The sequence below is a fragment of the Balaenoptera borealis genome (genome assembly GCF_965194805.1).
Source record: "Balaenoptera borealis genome assembly, chromosome: 3".
NCBI lineage: Eukaryota > Metazoa > Chordata > Mammalia > Artiodactyla > Balaenopteridae > Balaenoptera > Balaenoptera borealis.
In genome coordinates this window covers 81,549,392-81,564,620 of record NC_138866.1, presented here as the reverse complement: position 1 = coordinate 81,564,620, position 15,229 = coordinate 81,549,392, and the positions used below count along the sequence as shown (strand labels likewise).

The window sequence follows — 15,229 nt, the reverse complement described above, 5'->3', positions numbered from 1 at the left end:
TTGAGAAGAAAGACATAAAGCTGTCCATGTTCACAGATGACATGATCATCTATATAGAAAATTTGAAAAAATCAACAAAATAACTCCTGCATCTAATAAATGATTTAAAGTAAAGTTGCAGGATACAAGGCTTATATACAAATGACAATCACTTTTCTATAACCAACAATGAACAAGGGACTTCCCTGGTGGTCCAGGGGTTAAGACTCTGTGCTTCCACTGCAGGGGGCAAAGGTTTGATCCCAGGTCAGGGAACTAAGATTCCACATGCTATGCGGTGCGGCAAAAACAAACAAACAAACAAACAAAAAAACCAGAAGTGGAATTTGAAATTAAAAACCATTTACGTTAGCAACCCCCAAAATGAAATACTTAATGCATAAATCTAACAAAATACGTACAAGATCTGTATGAGGAAAACTATCAAACTCTGATGAATGAAATCAAAGAAATAAATATAGATATTCCATGTTTGTAAATTGGAAGATTCAATGCTGTCAACATGTCAGTTTTTCCCCATCTGGCCTATAGATTCAATGCAATCCCAATTAAAATCCCAGCAAGTTATTTTGTGGATATTAACAAAATGGTTCTAAAGTTTACATAGAGAGGCAGAAGACCCAGAATACCCAACACAATACTGAGGGAGAATAAAAGTTAGAGGACTGACATTACCTGACTTCAAGATCTTTTATAAAGCTACATTAAGAAAGACGGTGTGGTACCAGCAAAAAAAAAATAGGTCAATGGAACAGAATAGATGACTTTGGTTATGGCAGTGACTTTTAAGATATATCAAAGATTCATGAAAGAAAGCATTGATAAGCTGGGCCTCATTAAAATTAAAAACATCTACTCTGAAAAATAAAATGTCAAGAGAATGAGAAGACAAGTCACAGAGTAAGAGAAAATATTGTAAAAGATACCTGATAAAGGACTGATACCTAAAACGTACAAAAACCTTTTTTTCTTTATATATGTGTCATATTTTTCATTAATAGGTTTCTTCTTTAGATAAAAGGTACAAAGAACTATTAAAAAATCAACAATAAGAAAATAAACAACCTGATTTAAAAATGTTCCAAGGACCTCAACAGACACTTTCCCAAGGAAGATATACAGATGGCAAATCAGCATATTAAAAGATGCTCCATGCCGTAAGTCACCAGGGAAATGCAAGTTAAAAATACGACATACCACTACACACCCAGTAGCATGGCCAATATCCAGAACGCTGACAACACCAAATGCTGGGGAGGACACGGAGCAACAGGAACCCTCATTCATTACTGATGGGAATGCAAAATGGTACGGCCACTTTGGAAGACAATTTGGCAGTTTCTTATAAAACTAAGCATACTCTTCCCGTATGATCCAGCAATTGTACTCCTTGGTATTTACCCAAGGGATTCAAAAACATGTCCACACAAAAACCTGCACACAAATGTTTACAGCAGCCTTATTCATAATTGCTAAAACTTGGAAGAAACTAAGTTTGTTTATCTATTCAGTAGGCTCAATGGATACACAAACAGTGGTATATCCAGACAATGGAATATTACTCAGTATTAAAAAAGACATGAAAAAACCTTACGTGCATATTACTAAGTGAAAGGCTACATACTGTATGATTCCAACTATATGACATTCTGGTAAAGGTAAAATTATGGAGACAGTAAAAAGATCAGTGGTTGCCAGGATCTGTGTTTGGGAGAAGGGAGAGGTAAGGAGGGAAGAACAGGCAGAGAACAGAGGATTTTTAGGTCAGTGAAAAATGTCTATATGATACTATAATGATGGATACATATCATTATATATTTGTCCAAATCCACAGAATGCACAACACCAAGAATGAATCCTACTGTAAACTATGAACTTTGGGTGATTATATGATGTATCAATGTAGGGTCACCAATTGTAACAAATGCACCACTCAGGTGGTACTTACCACTTTTTGGCCACATATGTAATCTACACACACATGCAAGGGTGCGTATGTGTTTATACATATAGCTTTACCTAATTCTTTTAATAGCACCTTAATATTCCATTGAATGGATGACTTAATTTAACTAGTCTGATTTATATATATATATAGGCTTTTCCCCACCTTTTGCTGTTACAAACAATAGTGCATAAATTATCCTTATACATATTTATCTTTAATACACATGTCCAAGTATATCTGTATCAGAAATTGCTAAAAGTAAAAATGCTGGATTAAAAAGTTTGTATGCTTCAATTCAAAAAGCAATTTAAATGGATATATCCAACTCGAACCACCTACTCATTATTAGTAGTGTCTTAAACAGGAAAGGAAGTTTAATAAAAATAGTTAATGACTGAAGAGGTTATCTCATTCCTGGCCTTGTTTCCTGCAGTTTTGAATTTTACTTTCATTAGCACTTTAATCACATGATAGGAACATAAAGAGAAACAGAAGTATTTCAATTTTAATTATGTTGTAGGACTAAAGGACTGATGTGGATGAAGTAAGATTTCTGGATTACTTTTTTTTTTTTAAGATCTTTATTTTTGGCTGCATTGGGTCTTCATTGCTGCATGCAGGCTTTCTCTAGTTGCAGCGAGCTTGTGCTACTCATCGTTGTGGTGCACGGGCTTCTCATTGTGGTGGCTTCTCCTGTTGTGGAGCACAGGCTCTAGGCGCTCAGGCTTCAGTAGTTGTGGCTCGCGGGCTCTAGGGCACAGGCTGGATTACTTTTGCATGATTATAACCTCTCCAATGTTTTATTTTTTAAAAATTTTTATTGGAGTATAGTTGACTTACAATGTGTGTTAGTTTCACATGAACAGCCAAGTGAATCAGTTATACATATACATATATCCACTCTTTTTTTTTAAAATTTATTTTTGACTCATTTTGGGTCTTTGTTGCTGCACGCAGGCTCTCTCTAGTTGCGGCGAGCAGGGGCCACTCTTAGCTGCGGTGTGTGGGCTTCTCATTGCAGTGGCCTCTCTTGTTAAGGAGCACGGGCTCTGAGCACGCAGGCTTCAGTAGTTGTGGCCTGTGGGCTCAGTAGTTGCGGCTCACAAGCTCTAGAGTGCAGGCTCAGTAGTTGTGGCGCACAGGCTTAGCTGCTCTGAGGCATGTGGGATCTTCCCGGACCAGGGCTCGAATCTGTGTTCCCTGCACTGGCAGGCAGATTCTTAACCACTGCGCCACCAGGGAAGCCCCATATATCCACTCTTTTAAAAGATATATGATATCTTTTCATGAAGAAAATGCAAAGCTTTATTGAGCGCTATAGATGAGCTAAATAGAAGGATATATATTCATCGAAAAGAAGGCTAAAATCTTCCCCAAACTAATATACAGATTCAGTGCAATTCAAATACAGACTGCAAATGGATTTTTCAACAAACTTGATAAGCTAATTCTAATTTTTTTTTTTGGCCGCACCCCATGGCATGAGGGATCCTAGTTCCCCAACCAGGGATTGAACCCACACCCCCTGCATTGGAAGGTGGAGTCTTAACCACTGGATCACTGGGGAAGTCCTAAGCTAATTCTAAATTCTGTGGAAGAGTAAACAGCTCCCCCACCCACCAACAAAAAAGAGAAGAAGAAAAAAGTGGTAGATGCACTTGCTCTACAGATCTTAAGACAAGCTATAGAGTTAAAACATTCTATAGTAAAGAAGACAACGTGGCACTGGTGCCAGGACAAACAGACCAACAGATAAGAGAGACCAGAAATAGAAACTTGATATATGACAGATATGGCACTGCCTATCAGTAGGGGGAAGGATCCAATAAGTGGTGCTGTTAACAATCAGTAATCCATATGGAAAAAATAAAAGTGGAACAAAAAACAGTGTGTTTTACGGACAAAACTGTAAAACTTTTAGAATAAAATCAAGAGAAAAATCTTTGAGATAAGGATGGGGAGGAGTTTTTAAAAACACCACCACGAAAAGAATGATAAATTAAACTGTATTAAATTTTGGAACATCTGTTCACCAAAACACCATAAAAAGAGTGAAAAACCACCATAAACTAGGAGATACTGGCCACAAATAAAATTCAAAAAGAAGTGTCACTGAAAATTTTATTACTCAATAACAAGTTATATAAGAGTATATAGTTAAAATTAGTTTGTAACGGAATATTCAGCGTTATTTCTCTAACCTCTCAAATGCTCAAAATATATCTCTTATAGTCACAGAACACATGACTCCTATAGACTAATTTGCCCAAGAGCCTTTTTATAGCACATCAATATCAAAGGCCCATTTCTGTACACCCTAAAGAAACTCTTGCACAAGAATAGCTGAGGGGCAAGAAAGTTTGTACTAGCAGTATGCCTAATAACAAAAATATGGAAACAACTAAAATATCTACTGGCAGAAGAAAAAGAAGTAGTAGAATTACCAAGAAAAGCATAAGAATGCTAATAAGCAAACACAGTCCAAGGTAAAGGTCACCTCCAGGATGAAGGCAAGGGAACAGGATTGGGGGTGCTCTTTTTTAAAAGTTTTTTGGTTTCTCAGGTATTCATTACATGTATTATTTTCTATGTATTAAATACATCATAAACCTTTGATCGTAAGACCATAATACATGTGGTCTTATTCATCTGCAGTGAAATGACCTCCAGGAACTTGAAAGTAAGCGAAATTGAGTAAAAGGACTATAAAGGCCTCCAGGCCTATTAGATTTAACTAAAACCTGACTGAGATCACTAGCAGTTTGAAAGAATGTACCTAATCCATCAAAAGGATTTAAGTAGTCCATGGAAGCATAGAAAATGAGCCAAGGACAAACACTGACAATACCTGTTTAAGCACTGCTAGAGGGAAAAACCTAAACTAGTGTTAGGTGACAATTCTCCATGGGTCTCACTTCTGCAGACCCAGTGTGTAGAGGTATTATCTGCCTTTGCTTCAGACTATCTTTTCAAAGATGTGTGAATAGGGAAACCCTTGAAAGATATAGTATCTCTCCTTTGAAGTTAGGTTTGTTTAGTTAACGAGTATAACAAAGACACTGTGTCCCTCCCTGGCAAAAGTCAGGCAGGATTATCGCCCATTATAAAAGACTGGGGTTCCCCAAAACTCAGGGTTCCAATATTGGGATGCAAACCCACTGAGTGTGCAATATTCACCTGAGCAGCTTAGCACCACCCCATGGGACTTGGGAAGCAAGGGGAACCGACACAAACATGAAGCTCATGCTACTTTATCGTGCTGTGAGTAACAGTCCTTTGTCTCTGACCTAGCAGTCTTATGTCTTCTGGCAGCATTCATATAACTTGCTAGCTAGGGTAAAATCTCACACTCTTCATATTTCTTGACAGCAAGAAAGTAGTCTAGTCCTTTTGGCAAGGTTATTCCTCTGATGTAGGATGCTTTCAAGGTGATGCTGTTAGCATTTATTCATGTATTCTTTCATTCAACAAATATTTACTGGGTGCTTACTCTATCATAGGAACTTCTAGATTCCTGAACGTATCAGTGAACAAACAAAAAAAGTACAAATAGGAGACAAATTATAATCAGGAAATAAGTGTTATTAAGAAAAATAAAATAGCATAAGGATACAGTGATGGAAGGGTTGGTATTTCATTTAGAGTGCTCAGGGAAGGCTTCACAGAAGAGGTGACCTGAAGTAAGGAGCAAGCTCTGGGAACATCTGGAGGAAGAGTGTTCCAGATAAAAGGAAGAGCAGATGCAAAGCCCTTGAGGCATAGATATTCTTAATATATTTAAAACATAGGAGGTCGAGGTATTAAGGAACTTGTGAGTGAGAAAGAATAGAAAATAAATCTGGAGAAGCCACGAACAAAATCATGCACAGCTCTGTAAAACCTCTGTATGTTGTTCTAAATAGGATGTTAGACTTTTATAAAGTTTTGAACACATTTGATTTGTATCTTTTTAAAGGATCACTTTGGTTACTGTGCGAACAGATTATTGGAGTGGGTGGGAAGGATAAGTGTGGAAGTAGGGAAATTAGAAGACTATAGCAATAAGAAATGATGACGGTCTGAGAAATATACTTTGAATGTAGTGCTTACAGGATTGCTGATTGCTGATATCTACAGTATGAGATTGAGAGAGGAATGAGTCAGGATGGCTTCAAGTTTCTGCCCTGAGCAAATGTAGAAGTGATATACCATTAACTTATATGGGAAACACTGGCATTAGACTTAGAGTGGAGGAAGGGGGATAATCCTAACTGAAGTTCCAATTTTGGGAGGACCAGAGAGGTTGTATGAATACATGCTATTAGCCTGGTACTTGCCCAGGTCATTACGATAAGTCCCCACCAACTTACATAGCCTGAGAATATATGTTTCTTGTGACCTTAAGTAACCTAATTAATCAGATCTATTAGCAGGGAACCTTTCACAATCTGTGTCTAACTTGAATATTTCAAACTATATTTATTTGCTGTGGTATGGCTGTATTGGGACTTGCTGGAAGAAAAATTCCCAGATGATCCAGAAGGTTTTTTATTTTCTCTTTACCCCCTGCCCCCATATTCAAGTTTTTAAGATAAAAATAACAATTAAATTTTAGGTTTATCCAAGAATGTGAGGGCACACACTGCTGAATTGATCAAGTCTGAATTTCATTAACCTTCTACCTCCTTTTTAATAAATCTGTAGTTCTACCTAAACTTCTCTTCAGTCTAGAAAAATGAAGTAATTCCTCTTTCAGTGTAATTCCTGTGTCCTTGATAGTCTCCTTTGGGTCTTTATCAATTATTCTCTCTGTCCCAAATCTTTAACTTCTCACTTTCTTTATCCCTTCAAATTTTAAACATATTTATTTCCTCGGCCCTCCACCTTCTAGCTCCATCTGCTCTCCAAAGGAAGGCCTCTGTAGTCAAACTACTGAAAGGAGCTCAGGCAAAAAAAAAAAAAAAGTTGTTTCTTCTCCTGTCATGAATGCCTCCTAATCCCACTGCAACTATGCTAGGGGTATCAATTACCTTTACAGAGATGAATCCAGGATTCATCCAGGTCCTTTATTGGACCATGTAATTGCAATACATTAATTAACTACTCTGTCACTTACCTTTTTAACTCTCCTTCTCAGGCTTCTGAGACATTACTGCCCTTTCCTAGTTCTCCTATCTGTGTGACTCTTCTTCTTCAACACCCTGTCTTTTAACATTTAGTGATCCTCAGTGTTCCAGCTTTGAATACTATTCTTCTTACAGAGTAATTCAAACTTCTCTCATAGTTTTAAATTCCATCGTTAGATAATGACTCCCAACTTCAAGTTCAGTCCATATCTCTCCCTGAGCCTCAGATTTAGAAGCAATATCTGAAGAGACAGTGGTGGAGAAATTTCTAAATCTGTTCAAAGATATCAGCCAGATTCAAAAAGCTCTATAAACCCAATAAAAAAAAACCTAGTACCTAGGCATAGCATAATAAAACAGCAAAAAGCCAAAGATAGACAGTATTTCTTAATAGCAATGATGGAAAAGTGTAGACAATGGTGTGACATCTTTTAAAGTGGTGAAAGAAAATAAATGATAACTTAGAATGTGACAGTCAGCAAAACATCCTTCAAATATGGAGGGAATAAAAGATGTTTCCAGAAAAACAACAACGAAGATTCACCAACAGCAATAAGCAGCCAATGATCCTACATGGTAGTATGGTAATAAACAAGGGATTAAAGAACAGCCAAAAGCATAAGTAGACGGATAAACTGAAATCAATGTTGACTGTTTAAAATATTATTTGGGAGGTTATACATACATACACACAGAATGAATTTCATGACAACAACAACACAAACGGTAAATGAAGAAGAGATAAATGGCATTAAGGTATTGCAGGATCCATGCATTTTCCAGAAGTGGTTTAAAAAAAAATCAATTTAGGGTAGATTCTAAGGAGTTAACAATGCGTATTGTGATCTCTAGGATTACAATAAAAGCACTGAACTGTATTATTAATTATCTAATAAAGAAGAAAAATTAAGTAGTTAAATATACCTGAATAAGCCAAGTGGAGGAAATAATGAACAGAGAAAAATGGGGCAAACAGAAAACAAGTAAGATGGTAGATTTATACTATATCAATAATTGCAGTAAAAGTAAGTAGACAAAATACTCTAAAAGACAAAAACACCCTGAGAAAAAAACAAAACCCAACTGCATATGGTTTAAAAGAGACATCTTATATATGACACATAAATGTTGAAAGTACAAGGATGGGAAAACACACACTGTGTAAACGTTAGCCAAAAGAAAACTGATGTAACCATACTAATATCAGACATAGTAGACTTTTAGGCAAAAAGTATTGCCAGAGATAAGGAAGGATATTTCATAATGACAAGAGAGTCAATTCAACATAAAGGTATGACAATTATAAAATTACAAGCAATATATAATAGCCTCAAAATATATAAAGTAAATAACTGATGGAATTAAAACAAGATGATTCTACAATCAAAGTTGGAGATTTTTAAACATACCTTGCTCAGTTACTGACAAGCAGATTTTTTTTAAAGTTAACAAGGATAACAAACCTGACCTAGTATATAGAAAGAACACTGCACACAACATCTAAGAATATGAAGTCTTTTCAAGTGCACATGGCACACGGATCTTATGTTGAGTCATTAAACAAGCCTCAACAAATGTTAATGAATGAAATCATTCAGAGTATATTCTTAGAATATCTGCAATAAAAAGAAAAGTAGAAAACCCCAAATGTTTAAAAATCAATCCATTTCTGAATAATAATGAAAATATGGCATATCATCATTTTGCCAATGACTAATGTCAGAAGCAGGGTAGTACACAGCAATTGACTGCGCTATTCATTCAACTTCTACTATGTTTGAAATTTTCCATAAAAAAGGAATAAAAACCAAAATCCTGTAAAAAGCCTTTCTAAAAAGAATTAGAAAATCAGCATAGTCCTGTATCTGTTAAAGAAATCGATCTGTAGCTCAAAATCATCTGATAAAGAAAATTCTGGGCTCAGATGGCTTCACCAGGAAATTCTACCAAACATTTAAGAAAAACAACAAATTTTAAACTTTTCCACAAACTGCAAAAAAGAAACACTGCCCAATTTGTTTCATGGAGTTAGCATACCTTGATTACAACACCTGCCTGGGATTTTATGGGAAAAGAAAATTATATGCCAATCTCTTTCATGAACACAGACATAAGAATCCTAGATAAAATATTATTAAACCCAATTTTATGTGTGCATATGTTTATATGTGTATGTATAATGAGTATTATATGGCAATCAAGATGCGTTTATTCCAAGACTGCAAGGTTGCAAACCAATTATTTCAATTTACCAATCAACAAAATCAACAAGGAAAAAAATTAGAATCATCTCAATTACTGCAGAAGAAGCATGTCATAAAAAACTTAGTAATGTGGGAATAATAGATAGATACCTTAATCTGTTAAAAGGATCTATGAAAACATACAGCAAATATCATAGTTAATGATGAATGCAATGCATATACAAAGCTTTCCCCTGAGATAAGGAACAAAATAAGAAAGTCAATCCCCCCTGCACTAGAAAGTCCTAGCCAGTGTGACAAGAAACAGACATTTAAAAAATTTACAGATTTTAAGTACAGAGTTAATAAATTAATTTAACAACATCTCTGGATATAAGATCAATTTACAAAATATACTTATAATAATTAAATACCTAAATAAACTTACAAAAATTAAATACCTAAGAATAAATCTAACAAAAGATAAATGAATGAATTCACCATTTCATGGATTAGAAGATTCAGTATTGTCAAGATGTTAACTTCCTCCAAATTAATTTATGAATGCAATACAATGTCAATCAAAATTCTAGGAGTTTTGTAGAAATTGATAAGCTGACTCTAAAATTTACATAGGTCAAGAACAACAAGATCTTAAAGGACAAAGCTAGGGGACATAACTCCCAGATCCCAGAAATATTATATAACTACTGTTATTTTAAAAGTGTGGTACCGGTATAAAAATAGACAAATAGGCTAAGGGAACAGAACAGAGAATAGAAATAGATCCACACACATACAGTCACATGACAAAGCTGAAAATGCAATGCACCTGTTTCAGAAAGCATAGATTTTTTACTATATGGTGCTGGATCACTGGCCATACAGATTTGGGGGTTGTGGTGCAGGGAGGGAACCCATGACCTCCTAATCTTATACCACTTATAAAAATCAAACATGGAAGAAAAAATAATAAAGCTTCTGAAAGACAACATAAAATATCTTCATGGTTTGGTGAGGATACTCAAAGATTTCTTATACATGACACAAAAAGCACTAACCACAGAGGGAATGATCACTAAATCACTCTTCTATTAAAATTAAGAACTCTTATTCAGCAAAAGACATTATTAAGAGAGTGAAAAGACAGACCACCAGAGAGAAGATATCTGCAATATACATATCCAACAAAGGACTTATTTCCAAAATAAACAAAAAGAAAATGCCTATAAATCAATAAGAAAAAGACAACTCAATATTAGATGTGCAAAATACTTGAATAGGTACTTTACAAAACAGAATTTCTAAATGATCAATAAGCATATAAAAAAAGGTGCTCAACAGCAGTAGTAATCAGGAAAGTATAAACTAAAATCACAATAAAATACTACTTTACTTCCACTAAGTGACTAAATTGGGAAAAAAAAGGGGGAGGGGGGAAGGGGGGGCGCAATACCAAGTATTCAGGAAAATTCCCATGACTAGTGGGAATGTAAACCTGGTACACCACTTTGGATTTTTTTGTTTTTAAGTAAAAGTGACACTCCATGAAAATGCACTGTGTTTAGGGCTTCCCTGGTGGCGCAGTGGTTGAGAGTCTGCCTGCCAATGCAGGGCACACGGGTTCGAGCCCTGGTCTGGGAGGATCCCACATGCTGTGGAGCAACTAAGCCCGTGAGCCACAACTACTGAGCCTGCGCGTCTGCAGCCTGTGCTCCGCAACAAGAGAGGCCGCGATGGTGAGAGGCCCGCGCACCGTGATGAAGAGTGGCCCCCACTTGCCACAACTACAGAAAGCCCTCACACAGAAACGAAGACCCAACACAGCCAAAAATAAATTAAAAAAAAAAAAAAGAAAATGCACTGTGTTTAACCTGTGGTTTCTTGTGTCTTCTGGCACATGAATGTGTACCCAGGTTTCTGAAGCAACAAACAAGATTAAGTCCAAGGTGGTTTGCAGGACATAAAACCCCGACAGTCTGGCTCTTGCTCTCTTTGCCTCTCTTTTTCACCCTCCATGTTGTTTTCCCCCTAGATCATGCATACCTCTGCTCATACTGTTCCCTGCTATGGACTAAATGCTTGTGTCACCACTGCCCCCCCCCAAATTATATGAAACCCAAACCCCCAATGTGATGCTATTTGGAGATGGGGCCTTCAGGAGGTAATTAGGTCATGAAGGGTGTGGTCCTGGTATGACAGGATTAGTGCCCTTTATAAGAGACACCAGAGAGCTTGCTCACTTGGGCGTTCTCTGGCACTGAGACAAAGCAGCTGTCTGTAATCCAAGAAGAGAGCCCTCACTAGGAATCAACCATGCTGGCACCCTAACCTTGGCACTTCCAAGCCTTCAGAACTGTGAGGAAAAAAAACTGTTATTTAATCCACCCAGTTTATGGTATTTTGTTATGGCAGACTATGCTGACTAAAATTCCCTCTGTTTAAAACATTCATCCCCTTGCTCCTCCTGTGTTTTCCCCCCCAATTTTCATCACCAGCCCCACCCTCTTCAATTAGTTAACAATTTTTCTCATCCTTGAAAAGTTCAGGTGTATCTTAAGAAAAAACACAAACTCTCATCTTCCACAACGACTTCAATACCCCTATCCTGTGCTCCCATATCACCATGAGCACGTATCTATTACGCCATCATAAACTCTTTTAGAACAGAAACTATGGTTTATGTTCCTTTGTATCCCTCTACTGGATAATGAAAATGTAACTAACACCTTTTCCCCTGTATCATCAAAAAATTTAAAGTCAAATTTATGACTCAAATTATTACACCTGTATAGGACATTATGACATATATGTATTGTCTCATTCCAGATTTGATTCATTGTAAGTCTTATTCTCCTGGGTTTCTGTTGTTCTTTGACTGGTAAAGGGCAGATGGTCCTAATGTTCTCATCTAACACATCCGATTTCTATACATATGAATAATATATTGAAAAATATTTATTTTCTCACCTGATTGGCTTGGCTTTGCAGGTAGACTCTTCTGGCATTCAGATCTTCAAAAGGAGACGGTCTTGAGCTTCTGTAAGGCTCACTGGTTATAACTGTCTCTTGCTGGAAAGGATGATCTTTCACTAGAGAACTGGAAGTATCCTCTTCAGCTGCCTAATGGGAACAATCCCCAACTCATTAGTTACCAGAATGTAAAAAACAACAACAAAATAAGATACCTTCACTCTAACAAGAGTTTAGCAAATCAGTAAGTATGTACCACCACCCTCAGTGTGTATGGCAATTCCCCAAACTCAAATATGCGTTAGGAAGCCATGTCAAAATAAAATAATATGAATAAAAAAAAAGAATCAACTTTATAAGCAAAATGGACTTTCTTAAAAAAAATAACATAGGAAGAATTAGAAGGCTATCCATGCCAAGTGAGAAAGATATCTAATTACAATAAAGCTGTTAATTATAACTAAAAGTGATATATGTACACAGAAAGTGAAGAAATTATGAGGAAGAAAATACAAATCAATAAAATTGTTACTTTGCAAGTTTTTTTTAAAGAACTTTTTTCTTTTTACACAGCACCAAGGATTGTGCTGTGTGATACGAGGGATCGAAGAAGGAAGGCAGTAGTCCACATAATTTTAAAAGTAATTGAATGAGTGAATGAATTAATTAGCCTGAATTTACTGATTATTTAGAAGGATTCAAATCATATACAAGACTCAGTGAAGGAGATATGTTCAATCAATGACAGTCACTAACAAAATGCTTTTGGAATTTCATAAACAATATTTCTGTGAAATAAATGTTGAATAAGTGAAACTTAGCACATTACAAAACAGAAAGTCCTGAAAAGGTTTTGTTTCTTTTTTTTTTTTAAGAAATGAGATAACTATTTGCTATTATTTTTCCCGTTAGTATATAATTATTTGGGAAGAAAAAGTGACAGCCAACTAAAATGACAGAAATACCTTTACTGGTTCATTCTAAAGTAATTTAGAGTAATCATTATAGGGCTAATAATTTTAAAAGTAGAAACCCTTACAAGCTTTTTTATAAAAATAAAAAACATTAAAATTTGATATTACTTCTAATATTAAGCAATAAAGTTCATAAAAGTTATTAAAATTTGGTATTCCTTCTAATATTAAGCAATAAAGTTCATAAAAGTTATGGCTAAGATATTATAAATTTATAAATGCATGTTCTGGTCCTTGCTCTGAAACAAAGAAGCTTTGTGACATTTAATTTTTCTGGAACTCAGTTTTTTCAATTATAATACCTATACTGTTTTATGACATGGATTGTCATAAGGATTTAGTGAGATGATAATATATGTGAAAATGCTCTGAAAACTAAAAGCTGTTATTTTATCAGGAAGCAATTAAGCTTTAAAAAATGTATCTGAGAGCCTACTGTCACTTAAAACTACATATGTCAAACCCAGTTAATTGCTATTTTTAGCTAATTTTCCTAATAGTTGCATCAATGTGTTATGACAGTTAGTGCTAAGTTATTGGAAAGGAGGTGGCTAAACAATGGTATTCAGCAAACATTCTTTCAAAATGCATGATCAAAATTGGGAAGAGTAAAAAGAATTCGGGAAACGTATTTATTTGTTCCAGAGAGTTTTCAAAATAAATGACCCAAGTAACTGTCAAAAATCATAAGCAAACTGAATAGAAGAAAACAACAATAACAACAAAAAAGTTTAGAGAAAGGGCCTAGGTTGGAACCTTGTCTTATCCAACTTGGGTATGAAATTTAAGCAATTAACTTCTCTAAATCACAGCTCCTATTATAAACTGGGTATAGTATTTGTATTAAAAATCTCAGGGTTAGTTGAGATACTCAAGTGATTAAAAATTATAAACAAGCATAAACTGTATTAGTAGTGATCATAATAAAGTAATTATGCTTTTAATGGTGACAACTATTTTGATCAGGTTGTCTTTACTGCATTCTAATCTAACTGAGAAGTCATTTAAGAATTGTAAAATATAATAAAGCTTACTTAAAAATCTGTATCTGAACAAATACAAAATGTTTACATGACCCAGTGTTTTACTGTACTGACTTAGGTTAATTCCACTTACATTAAACAGTAATAAATTTCATTTTGATTAAAAATACATTATTTTTTAAAGGGAAATATCAAAATTATTGTTTCATTATTAAACAAATAAAATGTGTATAGTATTTGGGTAATAAATGATTTTAGTTCAACTTAAAAATGCTTACCAAAATACCTGGAATTAACCTATTAATTAGAAATACTGGGACTTCCCTGGTGGCGCAGTGGATAAGACTCTGCGCTCCCAATGCAGAGGGCCCGGGTTCAATCTAGATCCTACATGCATGCCACAACTAAGAGTTCCCATGACACAACAAAGGAGCCCATGAGCCGCAACTAAGACCTGGTGCCACCAAATAAATAAATAAACAAATATTTTTTTAAAAAAGAAATATTTCATACTACACAGTGAATTTATAACTATACACCTAAATGTGTCTCAGCTAATAACTAAAACATCTTTCAGGTGTGTGATATGGTAAAAATAAACAAACTTTCACTGTTTGAAAATGTAGAGTCTACAATCTACAATAAGGGACATATTATCCATTAATTGTGAGAAACTAACATTTTTAGAGAATCCGAAACAGGAAAAGAGCATTTTCCTACTACCTAACTATGTCTCTTTCAGCAAGTTTAAATTCAGGGGTATAATAAATTGACAAAGTATTAAAAAAAGTGGTGATAAGGAAAATGGTCATTCTCATTCACTGCTTATTCTATACACAGGAGTAAAATCTGGACCAACCATTTCTGAAAAGCAATTTTAGTAAAATGTATCAAAAGCTTTTAAAACATTCACACATTTTGACCACTTATTCAATCTAGTAAAGAAAAAAATGTACTAAATGGAAAGAGCTTTAGGCACAAAATATTTTTTCTCAGAATTTTTTTTAATAGTAAAAATGAAGAAATAACCTTAACGTCCCAAATTAAGGGAATGGTTATGTAA

General features: G+C 35.1%; 1 protein-coding gene across 2 annotated transcripts in view; it reads right to left on the bottom strand.

The window, feature by feature from the left end:
- Positions 1 to 15,229, bottom strand: part of SPRED1 (sprouty related EVH1 domain containing 1) — a 120,515-nt gene that overhangs the window by 17,602 nt on the left and 87,684 nt on the right. For both annotated transcript variants that reach the window (XM_082385022.1, XM_082385021.1), the window contains exon 5: positions 12,207 to 12,359. In XM_082385022.1, coding sequence (XP_082241148.1) covers positions 12,207 to 12,359 — 153 coding nt within the window. The remainder of the gene's footprint in view (positions 1 to 12,206; positions 12,360 to 15,229) is intronic.